Source organism: Silene latifolia, chromosome Y (genome assembly GCF_048544455.1).
Source record: "Silene latifolia isolate original U9 population chromosome Y, ASM4854445v1, whole genome shotgun sequence".
Lineage (NCBI taxonomy): Eukaryota > Viridiplantae > Streptophyta > Magnoliopsida > Caryophyllales > Caryophyllaceae > Silene > Silene latifolia.
Genome location: NC_133538.1, coordinates 367983418 through 368000183, shown reverse-complemented (window position 1 = coordinate 368000183; position 16766 = coordinate 367983418). Strand labels below are relative to the sequence as shown.

Here is a 16766-nt window from a genome sequence, read left to right as displayed (position 1 = left end):
TAAATAGGTTCATATCAAGGGCCTCGGATAGGTGCAAACTGTTCTATGATATATTGAGGAAAAGTCAGAAATTCGAATGGACTGAAGAGCATGAAAAAGCATTCGCAGAACTCAAAAGCTACCTAAGCACGCCACCACTACTCGCGAAACCTGAGCAAGGGGAACCACTATTTTTATATCTGTCAGTCATGGAATCAGCCGTAAGCGCAGTCCTGGTCAAAGAACAGGAAGGAGTGCATCATCCCGTGTATTACATTAGCAAGTCTCTGCTCCCTGCAGAGACCAGGTACACTTCCTTTGAAAAACTAGCATTGGCTTTGGTTACCGCTTCTTATAAACTGCGGCCGTACTTTGAATCCCACACCATCCACGTCATAACCAATTATCCGCTAAAGACTATCATGAGGAAGCCTGAACTTTCAGGTAGAATGACTAAATGGTCAGTACATCTTAGTGGCTATGACTTACAATTCGAACCCAGAACGGCGATAAAATCCCAAGCCCTAGCAGATTTCGTCTCTGACTTCTGCCCCGCCACCCGTAGGGAGGCAGAAGAAGGAATGCTGGCAATAACAGGGAATCAGGATGGTGAAATCTGGACCTTGTACATTGATGGAGCCTCAAATGCAAGAGGGGCTGGCGTAGGTCTGGTCCTTCGATCTCCTAAAGGAGACATGATAGTGCAAGCCATTAGGTGCGAGTTCAAGGCAACCAACAACGAAGCCGAGTATGAAGCTCTTATACTTGGGATGCAGATGGCGTCAGGTCTCAAGGTGAGCAACCTGAGGGTATACAGTGACTCCTTACTTGTGGTAAATCATGTAAACAACGAGTATGTAGCGCGTGATCCAAAGATGATAGCTTACTTGAAAATAGCCACAGAGCGAAAGTCAAAATTAAGAACATTCAAGATAACTCAGGTGCTGCGGGAGCAGAACGTGGAGGCAGATGCTCTGGCCACGTTGGGATCCACCTTCCAGCCCGCAGAACTATCAAACATACCGATTACTCATGTGTTGACCCCAGCCATCCAGGGAGAGCCAGATCAGAAACCGACGAAAGAGGATGTACACATGCAGTGTGCACAAGGAGCCAGGACGCTGGTTTCCGCAGTGACTGCAGGATGCAGATTGGAGGGTTCCATACCTAAATTGGCTAAGGGATGGGACACTTCCTGAAGACAGAAAGGAAGCGCAAAGTTTCAGGATAAAAGCTTCCAGATACATCATGATTGATAATATTCTCTTCAGGAAATCATTGGCAGGACCATGCCTCAGGTGCTTAGGCAAAGAGGAAGCTGAAACGGTACTAAAAGATGTGCACAGCGGAGAGTGCAGGAATCACGCTGGAGGACGAAGTCTGTCAAACAAAATTTTAAGACAAGGGTATTTCTGGCCCACCATGCGCGCAGACGCAGTGAATCATGCTAAACGCTGCGAGTCGTGTCAAAAGGCGGCTCCAGAAATCCACCAACTAGCAGAACCAATGCATCCGATTATCTCTCCATGGCCATTTATGATGTGGGGCATGGACATAGTGGGTAAGCTGCCCAGGGCTCCAGGAAACAGAGTGTATATGCTAGCTATGACCGATTACTTCTCAAAATGGATTGAAGCAGAAGCAATGACAGAGGTAAAGGAGCAACAGGTGATCTCTTTCATCAAGCGCAACTTCATAAGCAGATTTGGGATACCATCCGAGATCATATGCGATAATGGGTCCTAGTTCATATCAGACAACACCAAGGGCTTCTGTGCAAGATGGAACATAACGCTGAGAAAATCAGCCCCCAGATATCCACAAACCAACGGCCAAGCCGAGTCCAGCAATAAAATCATTGTGGAGAACCTCAGAAAACGGCTGGAAGAGTTGGGAGGAAAATGGGCAGATGAACTACCACTGGTACTCTGGTCGGATTGAACAACACCTAAAATGGCAACAGGCCAAACTCCATTTAGCCTTGTATACGGAGCGGAGGCAGTGATACCTTCGGAAGTTCTGGTACTCACGCACAGATACGGCTGTCAGACGGCAGAGCAGAACAAAGTCGAAATGGCCAGAATTCTGGATACAGTTGATGAGCTACGAGAAAGTGCCTAGATACGTATGGCATCGTATAAGCAATCTGTCGCAAGGACGTACAACAAAAATGTCAAGATAAGGACCCTTGAAGTGGGGGACCTTGTACTCAGAAGGGTATTCGAAAATACCAAGAACCACAAAGCAGGCAAATTTGCCTACAAATGGGAAGGGCCATATCAGGTCGAAAGCATTGTCAATAATGGGGCATACAGGTTGATGACCATGCACGGTCAAATCCTGGATAAACCCTGGAACATCCGTCACTTGAAACGGCACTTTGTCTGACAAAGTGCCAAAGCTTTAGTGTACAAAGGACCTTTCGAAAGTCCGTGAAGCAAAAAAAAAAAAAAAAAGAGGGGTGGGGGTTAGTGTATGCTTTAGGTGTTAGTATTTTACACAAACTTTTTTTTCTTTTAGTTTTTCTTTTTAGTTAGAAAAAGTCGTTTTTAAACCAAGTAGTACAGGCTGTGGCTTCCTGGATCCAGGTGTTGCCCTGGAACACCATGAGACAGCACCAGGTAATTTGCACTACTTTGGACTTTATAACGCTTCTACGAATAAAGGCTTTGGTACTAATGTTGGTTACTTATCAGATGAGGCACACTTTGAGGGTCCAGCCCCTGCCATGTGAGGCTATGAAGACGTTTATCTTAAGTCAAGCCACATGGAGAGCATACGTCGAGGTAGCGCGCAGGGTTCGGCTTACTAAGACCACCCATACCTTAACGTTAACTCAGTAATTCCTTAGCTAGCTATGTCGTAGATCAATGGGTGCACGCATAGATTTCAAACGTCTGGAACCACAAGGAATGCAACATTCCTTGTTAGTCAGAAACATTCAATGGAGGTAAGCTCTAAATCAGCTAACCCTAGTGATAAGATATTTTACGTCATGGGTAAAATATGTTATCAAAAGCTCCGCCGTAAAACAGAGTCGCGCACCGGAGCCAGGTCAGCTTCCTGGGTATATCTATGTGGAAACAAAACTCCAGAAATCAATGGCAAAACGCAAGTATAACAAAAGTAGGGCCTAGAAACCAAGGCCCAGAACTACTTTAAGTTAAGGCACCTGCTACCTTTAGCAGGCGCCATCAAAAGTTCAAAACCTGCACACCGGCAGGAGCAAAACGGACCAAAACAAGAATGAAAATAGTTTTTTACAAAACTTGCGCCACACAGGGCCAAGTCCCCAGATAATTTGAAATAAAATTTAAGAGAGGTCAATCCTCTCGATAACTGCTTCCTGACCATTGCTCTGCTTCCCATGCTCTGTTTGCTTCTCCGTTGCAGGTGCCTGAACAGCCTCAGGAGTTGCAGAGGCGCCGTCACCAGCCTCCCCAGCCAGGATCTCCTCGACCGTCCCAGATTTGGCTCCCGAAATGTCCATAGCTGTGTACTCAGGCTCCGGATTGGCAGCTTCAGCTTCAGGAGGGAACAGGGCGCTCAGGTCCATGCCATTGGGAAATGCACGAGCAAACTCTGCCAGCTCCTCCTCCAGGTTCCAGGACGTGTGCCTCCCCTCAGTATAAGCACGGATGCAGTCGATCCGCCCCTCAAAAGCAGTGTAGGCACCCACATTTTTGGCTAGCTCAGCCATCTCTTCAGCACGGGCCTCAACCTTAGTCAACCCGGCGGTCAGAACACAGTTGGCCTCCTGGGTCCTCGCCAGCTGATCTTTAGCTACCTCCTTCTCTTTTAGAACCGCCTGGAGCTGCTTCCTCAACTTAGCACAGGTAGCTGTGAGCTCCTTGTTCTTCCCCACGGAGACCAGACATTCAACCTTGGCTCTCTGCAGCATCTTACGAAGGTAGAGGGAGGATTGGAGAGCCTGCAGTAAAAAGCGCGTTATTCATGAAAGCACAGGGGCAAAGGAAGAAGAGAAGCGGTAAAATGAGGCTCACCAATAAGCAGTGTTCTGCAGCCAGGTCGGTCATTTCCTGGGGGGCAGTCGAGTCAAACGCCTTTGAGCAAGCTGGGTTCAGAAGCCTTTCTAGTGTAGGCCAGTAATTGGCACGGTCAGCGTCCCCAAACTCAGCAGGGAGGCGTAGAAGCAGCTCGTCAGTATGAACGGGGACCCGGTGCGCGTGATATTGGGGTGACTTCAATGGGTTGGAGCAGGCTCGGAGGAGGACCTTCTTCTTGAGGAGGCAGGGGAGTGAGAGGAATCGCAGTTCTCTTCTGGCATGGCGCATCGGATCTCGGAGGCGGACGATCTAGCACTTCGTAGGGGCACAAGAACGCAGGGATCGAATAGAGAATCGGTGGGGGCGGGGAATTCCAAGAGATTGAAGGGTGTTTACCGAAGACATAGTTTCCTCAGAGCGCAGTCGGCTAGGCGTAGAGCAAAAGGGGAAACGACTGCGGGTCCCTCGGGGATGGAAAAGAGCTTGGCAACGAAATATCCTCGTCCTCGGATTTCTCGGGGTTCGTGAGTTCTGCATCAGATCAAAGAGTAAGAACAGTAAGTGACAAGGACGATCAAAAATGGATATGCAAAGTATACTTACTCTTGGCAAAAATCCAGCGCTCGAACAAATAATCAGCATGAATGGGGAGAGAATCAAGCTTGACATAGAAAAAGTCCTCGTACCACCCGTCGTCCTTCCCTTTAGCGGCCGATTGGAGGAAGTTTTCAGTCTTCTCCACGGCCCTGAAAGTATATTGGTCGTGCCCCAGTGACCGACACTCAAACCTATGGGCCAGATCTGATAACCCTATCTGAGTGCCCAGGCTGTTGTTCAGGGCCACGGTGGACAAAAGGATCCTCCATGCATAAGGGGTGATTTGGGCCATGGGTAGGGAGTTCAGGCGAATGAACTCCTGAATCATCAGGGGAAAAGGGAATCTAAGGCCATGGGCGAAGGGATAAGTGTACAGACAGATCCACCCAGCACGGAAGGCATCTGCTTTCTGACCACGTTTGGGGATGAGGATCACCACGTCATCACCCAGCCCCAGCAAACTTTGATCCTAGGTATATCCTCTTGGGTTAGGTGGGAGTCGCCAGAATGTGGTCTTTTGAGGACTCCCTGTGAAGGGAAGTCATCGTTTTCGAGGTCGATAGTGGTGGAAGAGGATGATGTTAATCGAGTCTTAGCCATGGTAAACGAGGAGAGAGAAGCGAAAGTACCTGAGAGGAAGGATGAAGGCGGCGCTGGCAGTGAAAGGACGTTGACGAAGAAGGGATTTGGGGAGACGGAAAGTTGAAGGTTTTGAGGAGGCGAAATGATGATGAAAGAGAATATGGTGGGCGGATGAGATTAAATAGGAGGGGTAGTTGGGGTTTTCAGAAATGCAAATTGAAATGGAGTATGCGAGAAGTCATTCAACGATACACTGCAATTTCCGCCTCAAATAATTAGGGTTGCACTTTTCGCAGAAAATTGGGGGCAAACTGTTAGGCCCAAAATCTGGATATGGGCTGACTTGGGGCAGCAGGCCTGGAAGCGTTATGGGATGCAGGATATCAGGGAGTCAGGGTGCCAGCGTCAGCAAGCAGCGTAGAATATGGGCTTTGGTCCACGCGGGAGAAGCTTATGAGAGTCCAACATCTTGCGGGATCCGAAGAGGGAAAGTCCTTCTCAATGTCAAATTAGGGATAACTTGGAGGGAAAGCAAGAAACCCTAGCCCAACGAGCTTCCCTATATAAAGAGCCTCGATGCAAAGAAGAAGGAGGATCAGAAAATACAAGAACTACACCCTAGCATTCATAGCAAGCATACGAACTGTACTTTCCTCTCGAATTATAGTGAAAATATTGGTGGGATTCTGTCTCCCCCCGCGGTTGTTTCCGACATCGGGTTTTCCGCGTCACCAAAATTGCTTGTGTTCCTTGTTTACATTGCTCATACAGGATAACACACGACCATCATTCAAATCATAACATAGACCTAACTCTAAGACCGCTTTAACCCTAAATTGGTAGAAATTTACCAAAACAATGACGTCAACCAAGTGGAATTTATTTTCGATCGCCGTAGAAGGCACAGCCGTAGATAACAATTGGCTCCACTTCGTGGACCACTGAACACAAAATCACACTCAGATATTGAATGCCGTCGTGTGACCTCCAATTGTGGGCTGATTATTCGACGTCGGAGGAGATGGTCTGGTCTGGTCGACGTGCTCTCGCGGCATAGGGATAACATCCGGTCGATGGCGAGTTTTAGCAGTCATCAAAACAGAGGTGTCATGAACTCTATGAGGATGACGTTGCTTGTGTCAGCCAACATAAAGAAGCCAGTCGAGGGCCGATTTTCATTTCAGCCTAGATGCATTCGGTTTCTTTATGGAGATTAATCTAGCTGCCGGATCCGATTTTAAGTCAAGTATTAGAGAATATTATGAAATATGATTAGAGAATATATTATCCTATAATAATCAATCAATCAATCAATACATATATATAAAGCAGAAACTTTTCAAGCGATATTAGAGAGTCCAACTTTTTTATAATTCCTAACAAGAGTAGATTTCGAAACAAATTTAATAAAATTATCATAATAAAAGTAAATTTCTTAATATTTTAATAAACTTATCCTAATATAAGTATATGAAATTTATTTTAACAAGATTATTCTAATTAATATAAGTAGGTGATACTCAAAATAAACAACGTAACTAATTATATGGTATATTAATTATAATATAAACATTATTCATCATATACTATATCGAGTTAATTAGATTTTGCTCTCTTTTGAAATTCACATTTTTAAAATTACACCCTTTTGAAATTTTTTGCTAAAATTATTCCCAAATAGCATTTTTTTCCCCTAAAATTACTTCAAAACTCCAATTTAAGTGACCTATTTCATCTGTTTTTGAACTTATTCCGTTTGTGTCTTAGCCAGTTTATACATTGAAAGGTATAACTATGTAGACAAATAGAAAGAGAGTTCAAAAACAGAGAAAATAAGTCACTTAAATTGAAGTTTTGAAGCAGTTTTAGTAAAAAAAAAATACAAATTAAGGGAGTAATTTTAGCAAAAAATTTCAAAAGGGAGTAATTTTTAAAATGTGGATTTCAAAAAGGACTAAAATATAACTAACTCTACTATATCTTAAATTTCATTTCTCACACAAACTGAAAAGTTAAATGAAACCTAAAAATGTAGCTTTAAAAGATAACTGGAAATTAAAAGGTGGTTTATTAATTGATTAAGCCAAAAATGTTTGGCAAACTAACCGAAAGGTAGATATTTTTTTTGGTAAAACGATATAAAAGGACATAATAAGTTCTTTATATTTAATATTATAAATTATAAATTGAATGAATAAAAAAAAAGGTAACTTATTTCTCACACGCTACTCTTATTTTGGTAAATAATTCATCTATCAAATATTTGTAAAAAAAATAAGATAAATGAAATTTTGCACAAAAGCTAATTTCTTTGAAATTAAACCTAAATATGAGATTTTTCATGATCTCCCGACATTCCTCGATCATATCTAATTAATTACTTCTTGTTGTTTTTTTTTATTAATGTTTACTTATTTTTTACCCTATTGTTAGTAGTTGATCTCAAATTCAATTTTTAGTTTTATAATCTCCATAATAGCCATTCGTTCAGAATAAATATTAGCAATTAGGCATTGTAACACAAGGTACATATACTCCAAAATCATGAGGAATAGAATAAATAAGTAATTGGTTCAAAATAAATGTTAGCTTTCTACATAAGAATAAAAATTATTGTTAGCCCTACAATAAGAAAAAAGCAAATTAGTTTGATCAAAAAGGAAAATCTATCACAAGTGTCCAACTATATCGCATTTGCCTTGGATGTAGCGAATATAAATAAAGTTTTAGACTCAAAACTGAATTTTAAATCGTGTCACCATGGGTGTTATATATGGGTAAAAATAATATCAGAATTATTTGAGAAAGTTATAGAATAGACGAGTATATGACATTTGAATGGAACGAAACTATCTTAAGATCTCTCAAAGTTGAAGCGGTTATGGTTTTAAAATTTTTTACTTGCGACAAGTAGGGGCGTGTAAGTTTTCTATTAAATACGGGTATGAGAAGGCTTATATTCGTCATATCTTATCCCCATTTGGTATCCTTATTTTTAGGCGTCGCTTTTGTTTTCATTATGCGAGATATGGTCGGGTATTTTAGTTGGTGTGGACTTTGGGAGTAAGATTCATTATCTTTTAGGAATTTCACACTAAATGTATTTCATCCTCTTCGCAATGATCTTCCGTATTGCTTCTACACAATTGTTAATATGGAAGTTTGATCATAATTTTCGACATATTAATGGTCAAAGTTATAAAAGTTTGACCTCTAAGAAGCAAGGTGGAAGAGTTTAAGAAGAGGAGAGAGTATACATGATGAATGTTTTTAATATAACTCATAATAGTATGCTCGACCAAGTGTGGTATGCCGGTTACGTTTTAGAGGAGCATTCACTCCGTAAGAGGATTATCTAACGGGAAATGTCTTATTATCAATGCCCTGAAAAATTCATAGTAGAAGGGAAGATACTTACGGGTTCCAGAGTTGGCAAAAGGTACCCGAGGATAGTAATGACTTCCTCTGATACAAAGATTCTTTTTGTTATTCAGCATAGACAATATACGTTGATGCCATTCTACGTAGGCGTGACAAACAGATCAGGTTGTGTCGGGTTCAGATGTCACATATAAACGGGTCACGAACTCTTAAATCCAAATCCGACCCAATTAAATCACGTGTCGTGTTCGTGTCGATCCAGTTACATTAATAGGTCATCAAATCTCAACCCTAACCCGTTAATTTCGTGTCCTGTTTTCGTGTCATGTCATATTTGGAAAGTGTAAGTATATTTATGCGAGGATCAAGAAAACTTGGGATTAATTTAGTAAATAGGTTATTCATGTGGGGTTCATGTGTAAAGTGCTGAACCCAAACCTAGCCAATTAAATCTCATGTCGTGTTCTTGTCGACCCACTTAGACAAATGGGTTGTTAAATGTCAACTCAAACCCGTTAATTTCGTATCGGATTCTTGTCGTGTTTTCGTGTCGTATCATTGTTTCCCGGCTCTAATGTTGTGCCATAACAATAAACAAGAGTTAGGAATAGTCACTAAATCATGTTGAAATTTACCTGCCGAAACCAATTTTTATTAATGGTCAGCTTTATGTTGTTTCAAGAACGTCATCCGAGAGATTAAGGTTCTACATCGATGATAGAGACCAAATGTATCAAGGTCACAAGGACATTGTTTACAAAAAAGTTTTCATAATTTACCAAATTAAGATGTATTATTATATATTTTGCATGGATTTTTCTAGGATAAGTAGTCAAAGACTATTTCGGTAAAAAATAGATGGTGCTAAGAAAATAAGAACGGTAACTTTATAATCTAACTATATCTCTGAATGTTAGTATACAACTGATATAGTTAAATACCAAATGCCACAATGCTTTCGTTGCGTTTTTTGTTATAGGAACTGATGATTAATATGTCCTCATCTAAATCAATCCCCGAATTTTTGTTTGCTTCCATTTTTAGCATAGTTTTACTTTTTGTTAAATTTAATAGTTTTTTATTAACCGACCATGCTAACGTAAAATAACGTTTTCAGCTGTGCCATAAATTATATACTACTAACTGACATTATTATACTAACTTGGTAACCCAACTATTTTAAAAAAATGAGATAAACTACTAACTGATGTTGTCACAGATAATACTACTAGGTGCCCGTGCATTCTATGTAATATAATCAGAGATATTGCGAGATGTCTATAAGGAGCAAATACTCTTAATTGTAAATAGTCAAGGTAAAATTATGTTGTAAGAGATCTAACATTTTATCTCAACGCAATAAATATATATAATAATATAATTATGATACCTACTGTTTTTTTTTGTAACATCATTCAATTTTATGTAGTTCTAAAATAATTCGCAAAACTCATAAAGATATAACGCTGTTATTAAGGGTTTATATTGGTGAGCTCCACCATGTTTATAAAGAAAGCGTTTTGTATTTAATTAAAAACCGGTTATGCCTGTAACAATGAAAAAGCTAGCGACATACTATAACTATGTCACTTGATGTTATACTAATTGATGGCAAAACTTTTACGCTAAAAGCACCAATTAATAATTCATCGGTTATCATCTATAGCAATCACGATTTTTTTTTGCATCAATGACAACATAGTAGGACTTTTTTATCAACTTAAGAATATTTTTTTTACAAATAATCCTAATAGAAGCCCCGTGCATCGCACGGGCTTTCCAACTAGTATATATATATAAAGCAGGAACTTTTTTAGCGATATTAGAGAGTCCAAATTTCTTAGAAATCCATTTTCCTATTAGGAGTCAAGCACGTCTTTAATTTTTAATTTTTAGTAATACCAAATTACTAGTCCTATACAGAACACAATTCTTGAATCCTACTTTAATCCTTTCTAGGAGACCATATATTGTTCCCTATATAAGATCCTCTAATTGTCGTCTACAAACCCATCGTAATCAATAACTCTCATCCAATTTACCTCTTTCAATTCCCTCATAAGAGTATGGAAGCATTAAGGTATCCTATCTTTTTCTTAAAAGTGAATTTACGGCAGCTCATTCCCTAATTTCTAATACCATAATGAATTTCTTAATTTCTCTATTAGGTCTTACTCATATATCAACGAGTTGAATTACTCTAAGAACGAGTGGAAGATCAAGGTTCGCGTTTCGAGATTATGGGAAGTTAAAAACTTTAGAAATAATAATTGCTTAATATGTGTCGATATGGTTCTTATAGACGAGGAGGTATTGCCTTATCCTGAAAATTCAATTATCTACTTGCTATATTCTTCATAAATTACATACTTACATTTTTAATTCTCGATATAGGGATATTATATTTTTTTTTTGGTGAAATGTGAGCAGGTTTCCATTAATTAAAAAAATAGTCCATTACAACATCATTTCAATTTTCTAGTACTAACCACAGCTAAATTAAAATATCTAAGCTAGAGAGCCATAGCTGATCTTGGCTAGTAACAAAACTTAGAAGCAATTGACTGATTCTAGCATGAATCAGCCTCTTCAAATCTCTCACAATATTCCTAGGCATTGTTAGCTGCATATTCAGTCGGCAGTTGTTCCTCTCCATCCAAATGGTATACCAGTAGGCCAGCTTTGCCATTCTACACACATGTTGCTGCAACTTAGAGCACCTCCTTGCAGGAACCAAGTTCAGTTGCAGCCAAGTCTCAATCTGTCCAATAATGCACTTACTATATAAACAATCTTCAAACAGATGGGCATGTGTTTCAGTGCCATCCTCACACAGCACACAGTCCTTAGAATCAGAAATCCCATGAGCATGTAATTTTTCACGAGTATTAAGCGCCTTATGATAAATCAACCAAGCTATGAAGGAATGCTTAGGGATATTACATCTATCCCAAACATCAGCATACCAAGATACAGGTGGGTGTTGACCCTGTATCCAAGCATATCCAGACCCTACTGAGTAGCCTTTAGGATCAGCTACCCAACAGTTATCTACAAAACCAGCATCCAATTTCATTCTGATCTTACAGATGTTCCTCCAATTCCAATTGGAGTCACTAGGAGGCACATAAATTATATTCACGCCACTATCAGAAGCGGTTTATGGAGACTCTATCGTGCCAAAATTATAGAAGGAAGTATTCATTTAATTGAGAATTTAAAAGTCGAACCAAATAAAAATAATTATCGTGTTGTGAGTGACAGTAAGATTATGCTATCGTTCATCTTCAAAACTCGTGTCAAGCTTATGAATACGGATGCTGCAGCTATCCCTTATCACAAGTTTGATTTAATGCACTTCCACAAGTTAGAATGTCGTCGTCAAAAAGACTATGTTCTATCAGGTATATATATATTAGTTTATAGTATTAACTTTATGTATCAATATCTGTCTTCTACACCGAATAAGCTTCTTTCTAAATAATTGTTGAAGACATCATTGGAGTTCTTGTGAAAGTCCATGGTGACAACGATGACACTATACTCGAACTGGGGGATAAGAGGTGTGTGCTCACAAATTTCAATTGTCATACCAATTTAGTTATATCATTGAAAACTAATGCTATGTTGTATCAAACAGCAAACAATGCCTCAAAGTGAAACTATGGAATCAATGCGTTCAAGAACTTTCCGATAAAAAAAAGGAACTAGAGAAGAAAGGTTGCAAACTATTTATAATAGTTGTAACATCTACAAGGGTCAAAGGTCTCAATGCCGATAAGATATTATTTTATTTTTGTACGACTCAAATAATATAACTTTGTCGAAACTTTATTTACTGTATATCCGTCCTTTAACAGCCAACCTTCGAGTAGAAACTTCACCCTCAACCAAAATCTATTTTAATCTTGAGATTCCGGAGGTTAATGATCTGTGGATGATTTGGAGGTATTTTTTCTAATCCTTTTGCACAAGCACATGATCATGACTATTTATGTTAGTTTCCATTCACTAATCAGACTTTACAACAATTAAGTTAACTAACACTATTAAATAATTTATTGTTGGATTAACATAGTGATAAGCAAGACGAGATGATTGTTCAAAATCTCAAGTTGCAAAAGCGTGGAGTTTTAGATCACAACGATCTTTGTGCAAATAAAAAGGACGTCTTATCTATATTAAATTATTGCGGATCGCCATACCAAATGGTTATTTCCTATTTTAAGTTTCTCTCTAAATTTTGGTTCAATATTTATTATTTAAATATTTATTTTTGTTATAAAATTACCTATTATTTTGACAGGATCTTTCATGCTATTGCATAGCAGAGGTGAAGATCGTTTTGAGCGATTTGCCCTGGCACTACCCCTTGTGTCCTGGATGTAATAAAAAAGTAAGAGAAAGACTAAATGACTTCTACTGCACCTACTGTGAAAAGGAACTTGATACTCCTAAACTTATGTAAGTTCGTATATTATTACTTGTAAACATAGTCGATTAGTTGTAACGTATACAATCACCAAACAATCTTATTTCCTAATTATAGGTATCGATTAGAATTATCTGTAAAGGATGACACGAGCTCAACCATATTCATAATTCTTAATGACGAGGCAAAACGACTAATCGGAGAACAAGCGAGTACCTTATACAACGCTTCTTTCGCACAGGCTAGAATCTCTCTATTATGCTAATGTGCTTAACCTTTCGCTCTCGAACGACATATTAATTCATATTTCTTATTGTGTTTAAAACCACAGGATGGAAATGACAATACTGATGGCGACAAAGTTCCAAAGTTAATTCGTACCACCTTTAAAAACAAAATGTTTGTATTTAAGTTAAAGATCATTGAACGTAAAACCATGTTGCCAAATTCAAGCAAACATTCACCGCTTTGAATGTATTCAGTTACAACTCCCAAGTGGTGCGTCATATTACTACCTGCAACATATTAACCTATCTTTTAATATTTACTTCCTGTGTTAATGTAAGCCACAAAATACGATCTTATCTATAGGTTGAATCTGCCACAATATCTAAAGTTTTAGGAAAGAGACCACTTCTGATCGTAGAGGATAGTAGCTCAGATGAAAATGACGATGAAGAAGAAATCACCATTGAATCTATCCCCAAAAGGATAGAGGTATAATTTGATATCGACTTATATATATATACACGTAATATCAACTGAACTGAATATTGTCCTCAAAACATAGCCGGATCGGTCTTATTCTATGTATGGAATATTTTATATATAGGTTCAATCTGCCACAACATCCAAAGCTCTAGGAAAGAGACCCCTTCTGATTGTAGAGGATAGTAGCTCAGATGACAGTGACGATGAAAAAGAAACCACCATTGAAGAATCTATCCCCAAAAGGAGAAAGGTATTTTCTAATTTTGTGTTACACATACGTTATATCTTGGTTTTAGTTTTCCGATATACATTATGGTATCTTTACATTTGACGTCATTTACTAACTTAAATGTACACTCTTCTTTTCAGAAATAACTCTCAAAAAGGATCGCCACAAATCGAGACCATTCTACCCAGTCGATTATGTTTTATTATATTTTATTTAGGGCAGTGCTAGGGCGACACCGGGTGTTACCGACTTTCAGTAACACCCTAATTAAATACAATAAAATATTAAATAAAACTCAGAATCCGTTTTCATTTTGCGCCAATTGTAGAAGGATAGAAGTGTAATTTTTTATATTTATCTTCTCTGAATTAAATCAAACATTTTCTATCATCAAAATACAAAATCATAGTATCATACATCTTCTCGTAGGCATTACCGCAATCAATCTCCAATTTATGGACTTCACCAAGGTGCCATCAAGCCGTCTTTTTCAACGTAAAAAATTTGAAATTGATAACTATCTTGATTATTTGATTAATTTGCAGTCAAACAGGTTTAGAAATAGGAATTAATGAAGCTATGTTATTGCTTTAGACCAGCCCTATATCATTCTTTGATGCATCCAGTTTAACAATCTTTTGGAAATGGTGAACAAGATATCATCGAAGCTTTTTCGGGATGTAATTGTATTGAAATATTCTTATATTACCCTTTATTAAAAGACTAATTTGAATTTTAAGTTCTTATGGAGGGGAATGAAAATAATGGAAAAATTACTAAAATGTCCATGGTGTTACCGAAATTCGGTAACACCTGGTGTCGCTATCTCATTTTCCTTTTATTTTTAGTCTTTTGTTTTTCTTTTATTAAGTTTGATAGCTACAAATACTAAATTCTTTCTATTACCGTCTATATAATAGGCAAGTATTGCTTTTGCGATTATTTCTTATAAATTTTTAATTAATCTCAATATTATTGAATCGTGCTTTATTATATATACCCCATCTCTTTCATTTACTTACATATTATAGTCTATACTTTTTAATTCAGTTGTTCGTGTTTCATAGCTTAAAAATCTAGATCAACAATGTCTTTTACGTCGATGACAAGCCACAGTTAACAAAACAATGATATAACAAACTAACAACATCCACAAACGTATTTCCCATAAATTGAGTCAGACATTTTTGTAATTACAACATCACCAAGAGAGACAGCGAGTTCAGTCGTACCTTAAAAATAAGTCAATAGCAATACGGAAACTATATTTGCAGTTAACGACCCAATACTTTAAGACGTATTAATAACTTTATATAAAAAGAATGTCAATTATCTATCGGACTATTATCATTACATAACTCATTATTTTAAAATTAAATATGTACTCGCTTATCAAGTGAAGATCCCATACAAAAGATGAACTTGTACAAATCTCAAATTACCCCTCCATACTACACCAGTGTTAACATTGTGAATCATATTATTATAATTCTTAATAATACGTAACTTAATATATTAATATTTTTTTATCGTTATTAATTACAGTTTTATTTTCTTGACAATATAGAGTACGATTTTCTCGGAATCCATAGCCTACTAACACTCTGTAGTATAAATTACAAGCCAAATCAAAGTACTACTGTAATTGATAATCCCATATTTTCATTAGGTAGGCAGACATTTTTTTCCTTCTTTTCTTCTTTTGAATTTCTTTATTAATATACTCAACAATCTCAGATGTTACTCACTCTTGTCTACTAAGAATAAGCCACTACTTCTACTCATAATCCAATTCGACCATTTAGAGTAAACACCCAACCAACGTACACAAGAAAATATTTATTTAATTTTGTTGAAGAATCGTAAGTATAATAAATAAAGAGTATCATAGTGTACGAGTGATCTATATTAGAGATTCAGTCTTAATCCAAAACCAAACACGAACAAATTTCACACGATACCCAAAGTGTTCTAACCCGATCTAAAAAAAATAATATGATGCTCAACTCTGGTTGAACATAAAAATGTTAAAAAAAATAATATTGTGGGATATTGTTGTGGAGTAAGGCGATTAAAATAAGTTTAAAATTTTACTAAATAAGGAAAGGGGAGAGTTATATGAATAGATGAAAAAGTAAAGGGGGGGAGTTCAAATGAACAGGAACCCAGGAGGTAATATAATTACTCCAGAGCACAAAACAAAAGCCAATATGCAGGGTACGTAATCCCACTACAACACCTCCTCATAATCCTATTAGAAGATAGAATATATGTTCCTATTTTAATTATGAATATGGAGTGCATGTGTTTACAGTAATACTTTATTACTAGATAAACTCTTATTAGAAGTCAAGTTCTATTTACACTTCTAACTCAATCGCTGATCGCACTTTATCTACACCATTGTCCTATTTGAATTCCTTTCAGGACAACATATCGTACCCACTATATAAGGACATCTGATCAACGCCTTCTAATCCATCGAAAACATAATCCTACACCTCCTTATAATTGCAATAATTTCCCCATGTCTGCTGCTTTACAAGTTTCTCTTCACCCAATCTTTCTCTTTCACGTTCCACATAATATTATTGCAGCACCAAGGTATCTTACTTATTTTTTCAATAATTTTACGAATTAATTTTGAAATTTTTAATACTATTCTTTAGTGTTGTTCTAATTGTTTTTTCTTAGGTCCTATTCATATATCAGTGAATTAAATTCAACTACAAACGAGTGGAAAATCAAAGTCCGCGTTTCGAGATTATGGGAGGTTCTAAGATTTAGGAATAATAACAACTTAATATGCGTCGATATGGTTCTTATTGATGAGGACGTACTTTATCTT

At 37.7% G+C, this 16766-nt stretch overlaps 1 protein-coding gene across 1 annotated transcript; it reads right to left on the bottom strand.

Annotated features, from left to right (window-relative positions):
* Positions 1 to 11040: 11040 nt before the first annotated feature.
* Positions 11041 to 11622, bottom strand: LOC141631810 (uncharacterized). Its single transcript, XM_074444432.1, has one exon. It carries the CDS (start codon positions 11620 to 11622, stop codon positions 11041 to 11043), a length of 582 nt encoding a protein of 193 aa, XP_074300533.1.
* Between the last annotated feature and the right edge of the window lie 5144 nt (positions 11623 to 16766).